The 13,395-nt window shown below is 59.3% G+C and overlaps 1 protein-coding gene across 1 annotated transcript in view; it reads left to right on the forward strand.

Moving 5' to 3' along the window:
* Nucleotides 1–3,484: 3,484 nt before the first annotated feature.
* KCNH2 (potassium voltage-gated channel subfamily H member 2) overlaps nt 3,485–13,395 on the forward strand; it is a 32,571-nt gene continuing 22,660 nt past the window's right edge. Inside the window, 2 exon segments of the mRNA XM_087860700.1 lie at nt 3,485–3,762; nt 6,537–6,767. Coding sequence (XP_087716826.1) covers nt 3,687–3,762; nt 6,537–6,767 — 307 coding nt within the window. The 5' untranslated portion in view covers nt 3,485–3,686.

The raw sequence follows: 13,395 nt of genomic DNA on the forward strand, positions 1-13,395 counted from the left end.
GTAGCAAGTTGCCAGAGACCTTGATTATGGGCTGGGGGTTGACAGGATTTTGCTGCTGGGGGGCCTGCAGATGGCAGTGACTGCAGGGAGCTCTGGCTCTGGGCTAGAGGTCTGAGGGGGTTGCCCTCCCTGCTCTGTCCCTCCCTTCCCTGCCTTCCTTGCTTTCAGCAAGCCCTGAGTCCCTGCTTCTGGGGGCACAACATGCTGCTGTTTTGATCTTACTTTCCTCCAACCCCAGTTCATATCTGAAAACATCCCCCTTCTCAGGACTCAGTTGCACAGAAAAGTAAGCCCCACCCCGTGCAGCCTAAGCTTCCCCTTACATGGCAAGGGCTGTACCGTGTTCTACCTCCCCGGGGGTTCTGAGGAACCATTCTGCCATAAGATGTCTTTTCTGCACCCATCTGACTGGAACTGTTTCCCAGTCCCCTGTGATTGTCACTTGCTCTCCTGGGCCCTATTTTGGCTGTGTCTTGCCTGGCCTGCTCCTTGGGGGTCCACCAAGCAAGCACAGGCTTCAATTTCTCATTTCCTTCCAGGATGTTCTGGCTTGACTCCCTCAAACTGAGCAGGAGCAGAGAGTGGGGTGGGCAGGATGTTTTCCCCGCAGACTTTTCTCCCTAAACTGTCTCTTTCTGGGAGCTGGGAGGAGCCTACTTGTCTTGCTGTCAATACAGCCTCTCCCTTCCCTCAGTCACAGACAGGCTGGGGGAGAGAGCTCTTCCCTGAAATGTCCTTGCAAATGGCTCTGTGAGCTTGAAGTGGGGTGGGTGGATTCTGGTTGCTTTAGGTTTTAAGGTTGGGCACTTTCCTCTTGCTCTTTGATCTGGGGGTAATGGAGGTGGGAAGATGGTTAACGGGGTGGGGGAGCTGCTCTCCATCAGCTTCTCTGTTGCCCTTTTCCTCTTGGTCCCTGGTACCTGTGGCCCCAAGAAGGATGTCTTTGGAGATACCTCACCCCCATGTCACAGCCTCTCTTCCTCATCCCCATCCTTGGCTGTGGGGTGGCTCAGTGGGACTGCCTTCAGACCCTCCTCTCAACCTCCAGGAAGTCAGAAACCTGCATTCGGCTTGACTTCTGAGTGAGTGTGTGTGTGTATGTGTGTGTGTATGTGTGTGTGTGTGTGTGAGAGAGAGAGAGAGAGAGAGAGAGAGAAAGAGAGAGAGAGAGAGAAAGAGAGAGAGAGATTTGCCTCTCCTTAGCCTGAGGGAACAGCTCTCTTCTCACCTGCCTCTATACACAGGAGGAGGGCTACTCTGTGTCTGGTCTCTTCTCTTTTGGGAGGATCTAGGGTCCCTCTGATTTCTTCATCCTACCATGGGATAAGAGCAGAGGCCTGTCCTGGGAACATGGTACCACAGCGTGGACAGCTGGCCAGGCCAGATGACCAGCTCCCTTCCCTTTGGCCTTATTCTGGAGAGAAGGGAATGCTGCAGATGTCCCCCCTCCATGTCCTGTCTCCTTGTGCCTGTCTGTGCTGCAGGCCCTGCCCCGCTCTCTCTAACCCCCAGCCTGAAGGGGAAGACACCCAACTCAAACTGAAATCAGCCTGGACTTAGGGCAGGCAACCAGCATGCAGGAGTGGTCATGGGGTGGGGAGGGGCTGGGCAGGACCCAGATGGGTTGATGTGCCTGATACCAGGTCACTAAAGAAGGGGAGTCCTGCTACGGAAGGCCCGGGGCATCTGGGAGTGAGGAAGCTGCCGGAGGGAGGTGGAGAGGGCCGAGGGGATGACTGTACAGGCAAGAGCCTCTGGTCTTTTTTAGCATCAGCTGCTAGAGCCACCTCCTTCTCTCCCACTGGCTGCCTCCCTGAGTCACTGCCCACCCACCAGCAAATAAAAAAGAGGTGTCATCTGCTGGCCAATGGCCCCATCTGGCCCCAATGTTTGCATCTTTTTGTTCCTGGGTGGAAGGTGAGAGTCTGGGTAGGGTGGTCTCACCAAGACCTCTTCCTCTGGGCCTTTCTCCTTCCAGACTCTGCTTCCTTCTTTGCCCTTTGTTCCTCCCCTCCCCCTACTTCCCATGATGGTTCTCCCCGGTGACAAGACCCACCCCCTTGCTCCAAGGACAGAGGCAGCTGCAAGCCCTCAGGGGCCCCCACATGGCCCCATCCATCTAGAAGGGTCTCAGATCTGGGCTGCAGGGGAGGGGACCTACGGCTGGCTGATCAGCTGCCAACGCCTCCCCACCGGTCAGCTCAGCTGTCAACACTCCGCCTCCCTGCCCTGGCCTTCGCAGGGCCCGGCCTGGCTGCTCAGGCCGGGGACACCGCGCCCCAGAGACCCTCACTCAGACCCAGGCAGGCGGTGGGCAGGCGGCGGGCAGACACCCTGCCTGCCCTTGAGCATCCTCAGGCCTCCTTGCCTAAATAAGGGAGCTGCAGCTGGAGCGAGCCAGCTGGCCGGGGGGGAGGGGCCTGCGGCTAGGCCAGGGTTTTCCGAGGGGCTGGGCGCCGCAGCGCCGCAGGGCCCCGAGCCCGCCGCGGATTGGGCCTGTAAGGCTGGCCCGCGCTGCAGAGGGAGGGAGGGAGGGCCACTCGCACAAGGGGATCCCCAGGCTGGAACCTCGCGCTCAGGGGCCTATCTTTGATCCCGCAGCTAGGAGGCCGCAGCTCGTGTCAGGATGTTACCTCTCTATGCAGGAGGGCCCCCGAATAACCCCGGAGAGGGGTGTGTGTGTGTGTGTGTGTGTGTGTGTGTGTGTGTGTGTGTTGGGAGGTCGCCCCGGCTCAGGGTGCATGCCCCTCCTAAGTCTCACCCATCCTCATTTCAAATCGCACCCCACCCGGGGCCTCCAGATGATCTTGCCCTTCACATTTCACGGTTCTCCCCAGACCCTGGGCTCATCCTCCTAGGACCCAGGTCTCGCCCGGTTCACCTACAGCAGGCTTTGAGCGCATGTTGTGTGTACCCAGCCGGTGCTTAGCGTGGTGGGAGACCAGGGCATTAAGGGACCAGACCACTCCAAGTCAGGTTCCTCAGCCCTTCCAGTTGGGGGTGGGGGTGGAACCCCCAGTCCCCTCCCTGGCCGTCTCAAGGCCAGTCGTGGCACCTGTCCTCACTGTTCCCCTACCTAGGGGCCCTTCCCCCTCTTAGGAGCGCGCCAGTCCCGGGGGCTCCAGGGCTGAGCGAGGGGCTGGGGTGGGGGAGCCCTTGGCGCCGCTCAGCCAATGGGAAGGGCGGGCGCGCGGGGTGTGGGGGGGGAGAGGGCGGTGCTGCGGGCGCGCGGCGGGCGGGAGGGGGCCGGGAGGCGGGGGCCGGAGCCCGAGGGGCGCGCGCCGCGTTAACCCTTCCGCCGCCGGGCCGAGCCGCAGGCGCAGCCGGAGCCGCGGGCGCCGGAGCGGCTGTCGGCGCGGCGGGCGGGAGCCGGGAGCCCGGCGCTCGGGCGGGCGGAGCGCAGCGCGGGGACGCGGCGGAGCGGGGCCCGTGGCTCGGCGGGGGCCGGCAGACAGGTGTGCGGGCGGCCGGGCGGCCCGAGCTCAGGCGGCTCCAGGCCCGGCCCGCGGTCAGGAGCCGGGAGCCGAGCGGGGACCCCGCGCCCGCAACCTAGCACCGGCCCCGCCCGTGCTCTGCTTGGCCGCGGGGTGCGGGGATCACGGCCGGGCCGGGCCACCCGAAGCCTGTGTTGGGCCGGGCCGGGCCGGGGTGGGTGGGGGCCCGCCCGGCCCGCCCATGGGCTCAGGATGCCGGTGCGGAGGGGCCATGTCGCGCCGCAGAACACCTTCCTGGACACCATCATCCGCAAGTTTGAGGGCCAGAGTGAGTGGGGGAGGGGGCCGACGGGGAGGGGGCGCTGGGGGCGGGCCGAGCTCTCCCGAGTGTGAATGGAGGGGCGTGCCCGAGGCCCTGTGCATCGGGCTAGTGCGAGTCAGTGGGGGCTGTTGGCCTCAAGCCGCGGGCCAGGGGTCGTGAGGGCAAGGCTTCGTGCCTGGGACCGTGGGTTTGGGGCCGAGGGGACTGTACTGGGGCGCAGGGCCGGAGGTTCAGCTCAGGCTTACGGGATCCGGGAGTGTGTGTGACATCTCAAGTGTGCAGGTATCCCTAACTCTGGGTGCCTGGATGTGGATGGGGCCGTGTGGGGGCAGGGACAGGAGAAGGTATATATGGTCCGAACTGTGAGACCTTAAGTACTGTGTCTGAGCCGTCTTGATTGTGTTTTTGAGAGACTGAGAGCCAAGAGCTTAGAGTGAGTGCCGAACATGCTGTTCGGCTGTGTACGTGTTACCCATGAGTTCGGTCCTGCATGGGCAGTGGGGAGGAATCTTTGACAGAGCTACAAAGTGTGGACTCCCAGGTGAGAGGGTGTCACGGCCTGACGCTGGGCTTTAAGGGTCTAACAGGCCTGATGTAGTGCCCCCATAGTGCCGATTTTCCTGTCCTGAGTCCCTTTAGGGGGAATACAACACCCCTTAGGCTGACCCAGTAGGGGAGGCTTCCAGAAGTGTCCCAGGCTAGGTGAATGTTCTGGCGTGGGTGTTTGATCCTCCCAGCATGCGTGTGTCTGTCTCCAAGGCTGCATGTGCCATGGTGGGTGTGACTGCCAAGGGCCCTGGGAGCAGGGAGCGGGTGACATTCCTTGCCCATGACCCTGTAAGCACAGGACAACGTGTGCTTGTAACTGTGGTGGGGGGAGGGGGGATCAGTTGGATGGGCAGCATTGTCTGAAGCAGAGGAACACGATGATCCTGAGGGGGAGGAGACGGACACGGTGGAGGGCCACAAGGTGGGGTCTTTCCTTCTTGCCAGCTCCAGAAGGCCAAGGAGCTAGGCATGGAAAGAATCTGGGCTAGGATCTGGGGGCTTGGCTTCTGGCCCCACCTCTGCCACTGACTGCCATGTGACCTTGAGTGACTCTCTTCCTTGTCGGAATCTCAGTTTCCACATCTGGAAAGGCGGGGGTGGCCCAAGGAGCTTTTCAGATCCCTTCTGTGGGGGTATTCCAGGAGCTCAGGGAAGGGGTGGGGGTAGGGCCTGCCTTCGAAGAAACTCGCTCTTCTCTCTCCGGGCCTGGGAGCTGGTTTCTCTTCTCCAAAGCTGGTGTGTGTGGCTGGTAGTCTGGACTGCCTTGGGCTCGGGTGGAGATGGAGGCCAAGTCAGGGGTCTTTTCATGTGACAGGGAACCCCGACTCCTGAGGTTGTTAGCTGCCTGGGAGTTTTGGGGGCCTGGCAAACTGACCTAAAGATGACCCAACTTCAAAAAGTAACTTTCTGGAGCCAGGGTAGGGGAGGGCTTAGGAAAGCAGCCTTCCCTGGGGTGGGGTGGGGGGGTTGCTGCAGCTGCAACCCTTGCCCATGGGATTGCCCAGGGCTGCAGCCAAGGGCTGTGTCCACTGGAAAGGGAGAGGGCAGAGTTCCAACTGCCACCCAAAGCCCCAGCATTAATGTGGCCGGAAACTTCTGTGTTTATAAAAAGCTCTTATCCCAGAGCATCTTCCCTGGCACCAGCTGGGTCTGCTGCCTGTCTGTGGCTCACCTGCCAGCCTGGATCTTGGGGCAGGTGTGGAGGGGGTGAGCCACGTCTAGTCTAGCTGAAATGGGTCTAATGGGGCACCTCTCCTTGATGGGGCCTCACTTCCCTGGCACAGGTCCCTTTCCTGGATCTGTCTTCTTACAAGTCGGCCACTGTCTCAGGTCCATCCCAGGCTCCCGTATTTCCAGGGATTGGAGTAGCAGGTCCCTTTCCTTGCTCCCTATGACCTTGGGCTTTTGCCTGTGACCCTCAGTGTATTTCTTCTCCTGCCAGACCTAGCTTCAAAAGCTGGCTCTTTTACAAGCTGCAAGATGTGGGCATGGCTCTGAACTTACTTTGAGCCTCAGTTTCTTCATCTAAGAAAAAAGATAATGATTACCTTATGGGGTTGTCGGAGTAGTAAATAAGAAAAAGCATCGCAGTTGCTCGCGTGGTACTTCCCTTGTCCCCTTTAGAGAGCCCACTCTCCAGCCCCTGACTGCCCTTGGAGGGGCGCGTAAGTCCCGGGAACTACTGACCTGCTGGGTCCGCAGAGACTTGGGGGAGTGATTTCCTAAGGATCCCGGGGGTGAGGAGTGCCCAGTGAGCGCGCCCCCCCCCCCCCATGTCTAGAGAGCAGAGGTCAGGAAGAGAAGCCGGAGGACCTGATGCAAAGGGAAGCTAGTCGCCATCTCTGGCCCTTCCCAGGCTGCCTCTCCAGGCCCAGTGTTTATCCCTCCGCCGCGGCTGCTGACACGCGTTGCTGACACCCGCCCAGGCTGGCCTCGGCCCGGGCGCGGAGGGGGCGGGGGGCCGCTGGCAGGCTGCCCGGGGGGAAGCCACGCAGCCAGCCCGCAGGCCGGGCGGGGGAGGGGGCGCGTCGCCGGGCCTGGTCGGCCAAGGCACCTGTGTCAGGGGCACAGCTGCGTCCGCCCCCTGCTGGGGACCCCAGTCCCCGCTATGCTCCCTGGGGCGGGGAGTCCCCAGGCGGGTGGCTGTGTGTGACAAGAAAATGCAGGGAAAGGGCTGGGAGCCCCCGAAGTAGGGGTCCCTGCTCACGTGCCTGCTCATCCCCGCCCCCCAGGCCGCAAGTTCATCATCGCCAACGCTCGGGTGGAGAACTGCGCCGTCATCTACTGCAACGACGGCTTCTGCGAGCTGTGCGGCTACTCGCGGGCCGAGGTGATGCAGCGGCCCTGCACCTGCGACTTCCTGCACGGGCCGCGCACGCAGCGCCGTGCGGCCGCGCAGATCGCGCAGGCCCTGCTGGGCGCGGAGGAGCGCAAAGTGGAGATCGCCTTCTACCGGAAGGATGGTAGGCAGGGGCGGGGCCGCGACGAGGGGGCGGGGCCGCGGCGAGGGGGCGGGGCTGCGAGGGACCAGCATGGGGGAAGAGACACCGGGATCCGGGAGGTAGAAGGGTGGGGGGAGTCCCGGCGAGTCCCCTGGGGGCGTGACCCCAACTCGGGCGAGCGCTGTGGGTCAGGTGGCAGGCGCGGGCTGGGCACTGGCGTGGGTCTCGTCGCCTCACGCACTCTGGCGGGATGATTTTCGGGGTGGCCAAGGGTCTATTTGGCTGTGGGTCTGGCGCCTTTGGTTTCTCCCTCCCTGGACAAACGTGGGCAGGTTGAGGTAGGTGGGCTGGAGTTTGACGGGGTCGGGATGGCAGGTGCGCGGACGGAGTCAGGCTAGAAGGCCAGGTTGGTGGCTGGGCACTCACCTCCGACTGGCTACGGGCCTCTAGCTACTCTAGGGCAGCCCCTGCCAGGTGATTGGCCTGAGAGATGTCACTGAGGGCGAGCCAAGGGGGACATGCAGGACTCTGCTGGCTCTCGGCTGCCCTTCTCAGGCCCCTCTCTCTTCTTTACTTAAACTGCACCTGGTGGGAGGTGTGTGGCTCTCCCCACAACCTCAGTTGCCTTTGTCTCATCTAATGAGTGCCCGCCCACCACCCACTCCTGCACCAGGTGTCTCTGCTCAGCCACCACCTCCCAGCCCAGCTGCTCTGGGCTTCCGGACAGTGGATAAACAGAGCCCTGGGCGGGGCTGCTCCCCGCACTATGCCTGCCCTGGGTGGGGTGGGCTCTGCTCAAAGAGGGTAGTGAAAAGGCTTTGGGAGCCTTGCAGGTATCAGAGGGCTGGGGAGGTGGGCTCCAGAAGTGCCATCGGAGGTCCACGGATGCCCAAACTCTGCTACTCACTGGTGTGTGTCTGACGAGCGTTTACTGAACCCCTGTGAGCCAGGGGCAGTGCTAGGGTCTTGTAGATAGAGCAGTGAACTAGCCAGATGTGGTTACTGCCCGAAGGGAGCTTACTTGCCGTACAGGTCACTCTCTGCCTTCACCTGGGGGCAGGCAAAGTGAGCCGGCCGTCCTTGTATGCACCTGTCCCTGTCCCTGGAATAGCCCCTGTACACTCAGAGTTGGCTCGCGCTGCCCTGTAAAAGGCTTGCTTCTCTCCCTGGCCCTGTTTTCGCAGGCATACACGGCCTGTGACATCCCTGGACAGCATTAGAGGGGGCACTATCACTGGGGCCCTGTGGAGGAGAGTGTCCTTATAGAAAATTGGGGTTCTGGCTGGGAGGCAGGGGCCCGGGAGACTAGATGCAAACTCTGAGGGCAGGGCCTTCTGTCCGTTTTTTCAGTACAGTCTCCCCAGAGCCGTAATCAGAGCAGATCTGTCTTTATATCTGCCGATATCTGCTGGGCCATCGAGTGCTCGCTAACATGGCTGGGCGGCTCCTGTGTACTGGACGCCGGGCTAAATATTTCACTTACATTATCTCGTGGAATCTTCACAACAACCCTGGGAAGTAGATACTATTTTTATCTCCATTTTATGGATGAGGAAACTGAACTTCAGGGAAATTAAGAAACTTCCCCAAAGTCACATCGCTAGAAAGTGGCAGAGCTGGGGGAGGCACCATGTCTGTCTAAGCAGAGCCGTACACGTTCTCGCTCTGCAGTCACCTATCAGAAGTGACCCCAAGTAGTTACAGGGGCATCTATATACTGCACATAATTTATGTACAATTTTATTTTGAAAGTTTGCAAGCTATTGGTATAATGGAAAGAATGCAGAGACATAGGTCCAGGGTGCAGGTCCAACAGCAGAAAGTGTGTCATCTGGGAGCTTGGTTACTGCTGTGACCCTGTTTCTACTCCTCGGCCGCAGGGGCCTGGGTGCTTCTGTCTTCCACATAGTGTCTGGGGAGCAAGCCCTCCCTCTTGCCCGAGGCTGGCTCCTTTGGGAGAAGATAGCCGTGAGACCCCTGCTGCAGAGTGCTGTCATGGGATCTTGGTGACCTTGTGGGTCACTTAATCCAGCCCACTTGAGTTACAGATGGAGAAACTGAGAAGCAGAGGTCCGGTTACCAGTTAATCAGTGGATGAAGTAGGACTAGAACCCAGGCCCCCTGCCCAAGTTCAGATTGTTTCCTCCCTCCAGTTACTCCTCCAAATGGGGCTGCCACCCAGAAAGTCAGATGCCAGTCATCTCTGCCTGCCCTCTTGTCTGCTCTCCCCTAGCTTCTCCTGTTGGCCCACAGGCTGGCCTTGACCCTCAGGTCACGTGGGTCCCCGTTTGTCCTGGCACTTGAGGTCTAGGATGCAGACAAGTTTCCTCTGCCTCCCTTCCCTCTGCCTTGAAATGCTTCGTCCCCTGGGCGCATCCCTGTGGCCTGCGCTATGTATGCGTGTGCACGGGAGCTCACACCTGCGTGCATGGGCCGGACAGGGAGGCAGAGGTGAGCAATGCCCGTGCCACCCTTGTTTCTGTCCAGGCCTTTTTCTGGGTCTCTTCCTGGGCCAACCACAGGAGAGTGGGTCCCTGGGCTTCCGCCCCAAGGAGGTGGGTGGCTGGGAAGGAGGCGAGGCCTCTTGCTGGCAGGCGCCACTGCAGACAGCTGTGCTGTGTCGGTGCCTCTAGCCGAGCTCTGTGCAGTATCAGGGCCTGGAGCCAGACAGCCCCATTATTTAGGTGCTGGGACTGCTGGGAGGTGGGGAGGCCGGACTGGGGGGGGGGGGGATATGAGCCGGAGGGAAAGACTCACTGGCCCTGTATCTGTGCCCCTTAGCATCAGGCCCAGGAGTAAGGTGCAACTGGGACTAGGGCCAGCAGCATGGGGCTGGCAGGCGGTTGCACCCCTGCGGGGCCCCGGGGCCAGGTTCAGGTAGCGGTGCTAGGTGCTACGGCTGCATACCTGTGTTCCTACATGGCTGGAGTGGGGAGCTGGGGGTCCCTTGGAGCATGGCTCCTCTTCCCTTGCTCCCCTCCTCTGCCGGGCATCGGGGAGGTGCCCTGCTCTTGGTCTCTTTTGTTCTCTCTGCTCTTTGTTTTCATCTCTCTGTGCCCCGCCTCCCACCGAGTTCAGCCTCTGACTGCGCTCAGCCGGTCTGCCTGCGCTCCTGGTCTCTGCCCTTCTTCCTCTCCCAGTGTTGGTCTCCCTGTGGACTCCTGCCCCCTTGGTCTTTACCTCCTTCTCCTTGCACCTGTCTCTCTTCTTCCCTCCCTTCAGCACCCCTGAGCCTTCCTCTTGCCGATCTTCCTTTGCCCCTCTGGGCTGTAGCTGGAAATCTCTCTCTGGCTCCCCGTACCTCTGTGTGTTCTGGCCTGGTCTCCATGTCCCTGTGTCCCCAGGAGCCTGTGCGTGGGTGGGGATGGGGGTGTCTCTAGAGAAGAGTCTGTCGGCTTCTCCACTCCAGCTGCAGGCCAGTTGCCGTGGTAACAGGGTCAGAGGGCCCCCACTGCAACAGCTGAGCTGTGGGCTGGGGGAGGGGTGGAGACCATGGGGCCAGCCTGCTCCCCAGTGTCCCTAGTGCCCGTGGGGAGCCAGAGCCCCAATGGTGGCACCCCACCCACTGGTCTGTGGTCCCCAGACTCAGACCTCAGCTTCCCAGGGGCATGGGCAGACACTTCTGGCACCAGCCACCCTCCACATACCCCAGGCCATTTCTCCGTTTCCTCCCTGTCCTCTGAAATCAGACTCCTCGCTGTGATACTCCCCCACTCCTCCCTACTCCATCATGGCTGACCCCTTCCCAGGCTCAGACACCCATCCCCTCTGCCCTGCCGGGTCATGATCCTCAGGCCCTAGACCCCCATCAGCTGGGTTGCTGGTGAAGGAGCCCCTGGATAGATTGGGTGCCTAGGCAGGTTAGACAGAGGTGGGGGCCTAGGTGTGTCCTGCATCCTTGTGATGGGAGCAGAGCAGAGTGATACCTGGCGAATGAGGGTGGACACAGGTAGCATCCTTCTCAGGGGGGCTCCCTCTGCCTTGGGCCTTCCATTCAGGGCCTGGGTGGCTTGGATATGGGACCAGTGAGAGCCCCTGCCCCTGCATGGCCGCCAGGAGCCGGGCACAGGGGCCTGAGGGGCCCTGCTGTCCCCAGATAGTACTTTCTCTCCAAGGGCTCCAGGGAAGGGTTCCTGAGCTGGACTAGGGTGTCCTGGCCTGCTTGGGAGCTTCCTGTCCCAGCCCCAGCCCAGGGGTGAGGTAGTCTGCCAGGACGGAGGGTGTCCACCACTTCTGGCCCGCTCTGGGGTCTGGAGAGTGTTGGGAGGGCGGCTCCTCCGTGTTGTGTCTGCTGTAGCCCCCGGAGAGGAGCTATGTAAATATTTGTGCAGAGCGTCGCCATCTGCAGTGAGAGCAGAGTTTGACGGTGGCCTTGGGCTCTGGGGAGGGGGGCTGTGGGCATCGGGAGGGCCAGCGTGGGGGTGTGAGATGGGGTGAGACTCAGCCTCTTTGCTGCCCAGAAGTGCCTTCCAGGACAGTGTGACTTGAAGGTTTCCAAGAAAGCCCTTTTGCACTTAAACATCTCCCTTGGTGCCCAAAATGCCTCCATTAGGGGAACGAACCTTTGGCTTGGGTGGAGAATGAGCCTTGTTCTTGAAAAACATGTTCTCTCTCATCACCCTCCCTTGTATGCAGGGAGGAATGTGGAAATCAGCTCTTTAGTGTGAGGGACTTTCAGAGAAACTTCCCTCCCTGACCTGGGGAGGAGGGCCTGAAGAGGGGGCTTGTTGGCTCACCTGGGACAGGTGACAAGAATGGGAGAGGCTCTGGATGAGCTGCTGTCGCCCCAAGTCCCTTCCTGTCCTTAGTCTAGGGGCCCATGAAAATATCCATGCTGTGAACTGTGGTTTGCCTCGAACAGACCCCTCTCCATTTGGGTCACATGTCTGCTGGACAAGAAGCACCCTGAGGACCAGGAAGTGTCTCCTCCTTGGCCCATATTGTCCCTCACTCAAGTTCTGGATGAGGGGGCATGTCTGACTTCCCCCCACTACAGTATAAGCTCCATGAGGGCAGAGAGCAGTCGTGTTTTGTTCTCTGTTGTATCCGGGTCTAGTGCTCCCCGGAGCTCCGTACCATACTAGCTGAATGAATGAACGAATGAACGAACGAACGAACAAACGAATGGAATGGACGAGGTGAGCAGTGTGCTGTATTGCAGAAGCCCTGTACTAGGAGTCAGTGACTTGGAACAGTGTCTGGCTTGGTTCCAGACTTGCACCTGCTTGGCCATCAGCCGTGTGTCCCCAGGTCCTGGCCAGCATCTGTGTTCCCTGCAGTGCTCCCCTCCGTGCCTTGCCCCCTGCTTGAGACCCGTGCTTGCCTTTCCCCACCCTTCCCCAGGCTACTGCTGGCCCCAGCTCCTGCCTCTGCCTCACATCACCGAAGCCGTGTTTGTGTTCCTGTTCTTGTTCTTTCTCTTTCATTTCACTTTTCTTTTTATCTTGCTCCCCGGTCCATTTACCCTTCCCTTCGGCAACCATTCAGATGAACTTACTGTGAATGTGTTGTTTGCCTATGTTCTCACAAAATGTGTATTTCGTCTGGATACATATAGGTGTAACTTATGTAAATGATATGTGCTATATATTATATTCTGCTGTTCCCTGTTCTTACACGGGAGTAAGCCTTTGAGTCTATCCAGGTTGTTACTTGGCACCTAGTCTGTGGCTTCATAGTCTTTTTTTTTTTTTTAAGATTTTATTTATTTATTTGAGAGAGAGGACGAGTGGGGGGAGGGGCAGCCGGGGTGGGAGAAGTGGACTCCCCACTGAGCAGGGAGCCCATGTGGGGTTTGATCCCAGGACCCTGAGATTGTGGCCTGAGCCGAAGTCAGACGCTCAACCGACTGAGCCACCCAGGCTTCCCCGTAGCTTCGTACTCTATGATGTGTACCCACCTCAGTTTACCTGCCCGCTCTCCTGGGCAGCCATCTCCAGATTTCCTCCATAAAAATGTTACAGTGAACATCCTCAGCCGTGGCTCCTTTTGGACTCATGTGAGGAGGTCTTTGGGATGCACCCCCAGGGGTGAAACTGCTGGATCACGGAGTACGTGGACACTTGATTCAACTAAGCACTGTCAGATGGGGAACCAGCATGGCGCCCCCCCATCACCACTTTCCTAAATGGAGCACCAGGTTCCTAGTCCTTCCCGGCCCCCCACCCCCTCTGCCGTAGCCCTGCCACACATGGCGTTATCCACTTTTCTAATTTTTGCCAATCTAAGAGGTGAGAGTGATAATTTGCTGCTTTAATTTGCATTTCTTTGATATTGTGTGAGTCCCGGCATCTCCAGCTTGATCGCCTTTCTGGTTGACTTCCCTGTGAGTTGCCTGCTTGTATGCTTGCTCACTTTTCTAGTGAAGCTGCTGTCTCTTGTTCTCGGTGATTTGCAGGAGTTGCTTTTGTATTCCAGAAAAAGAAATGCTTACAGTTAAATATTCAATATATGGATTCTAGATATTAATTCCTGTTGAAACGAGATATTGCAAATATCTTCTCCCATTCTGTCATCTGTTAAACTTATCCAACAAAGACACTTCATAGTGATACAAATTAATTGATTTTTAGCTTTGTTTGGGCTTTGGAAGTTTTGTTTAAGAAATACTTCACTATCCCGAGGTTGCAGAGGGGTCCATTTTCTTCTA

Source organism: Ursus americanus, chromosome 3 (genome assembly GCF_024610735.1).
Source record: "Ursus americanus isolate L20-20 chromosome 3, mUrsAme1.1.p, whole genome shotgun sequence".
Taxonomy (NCBI): Eukaryota; Metazoa; Chordata; class Mammalia; order Carnivora; family Ursidae; genus Ursus; species Ursus americanus.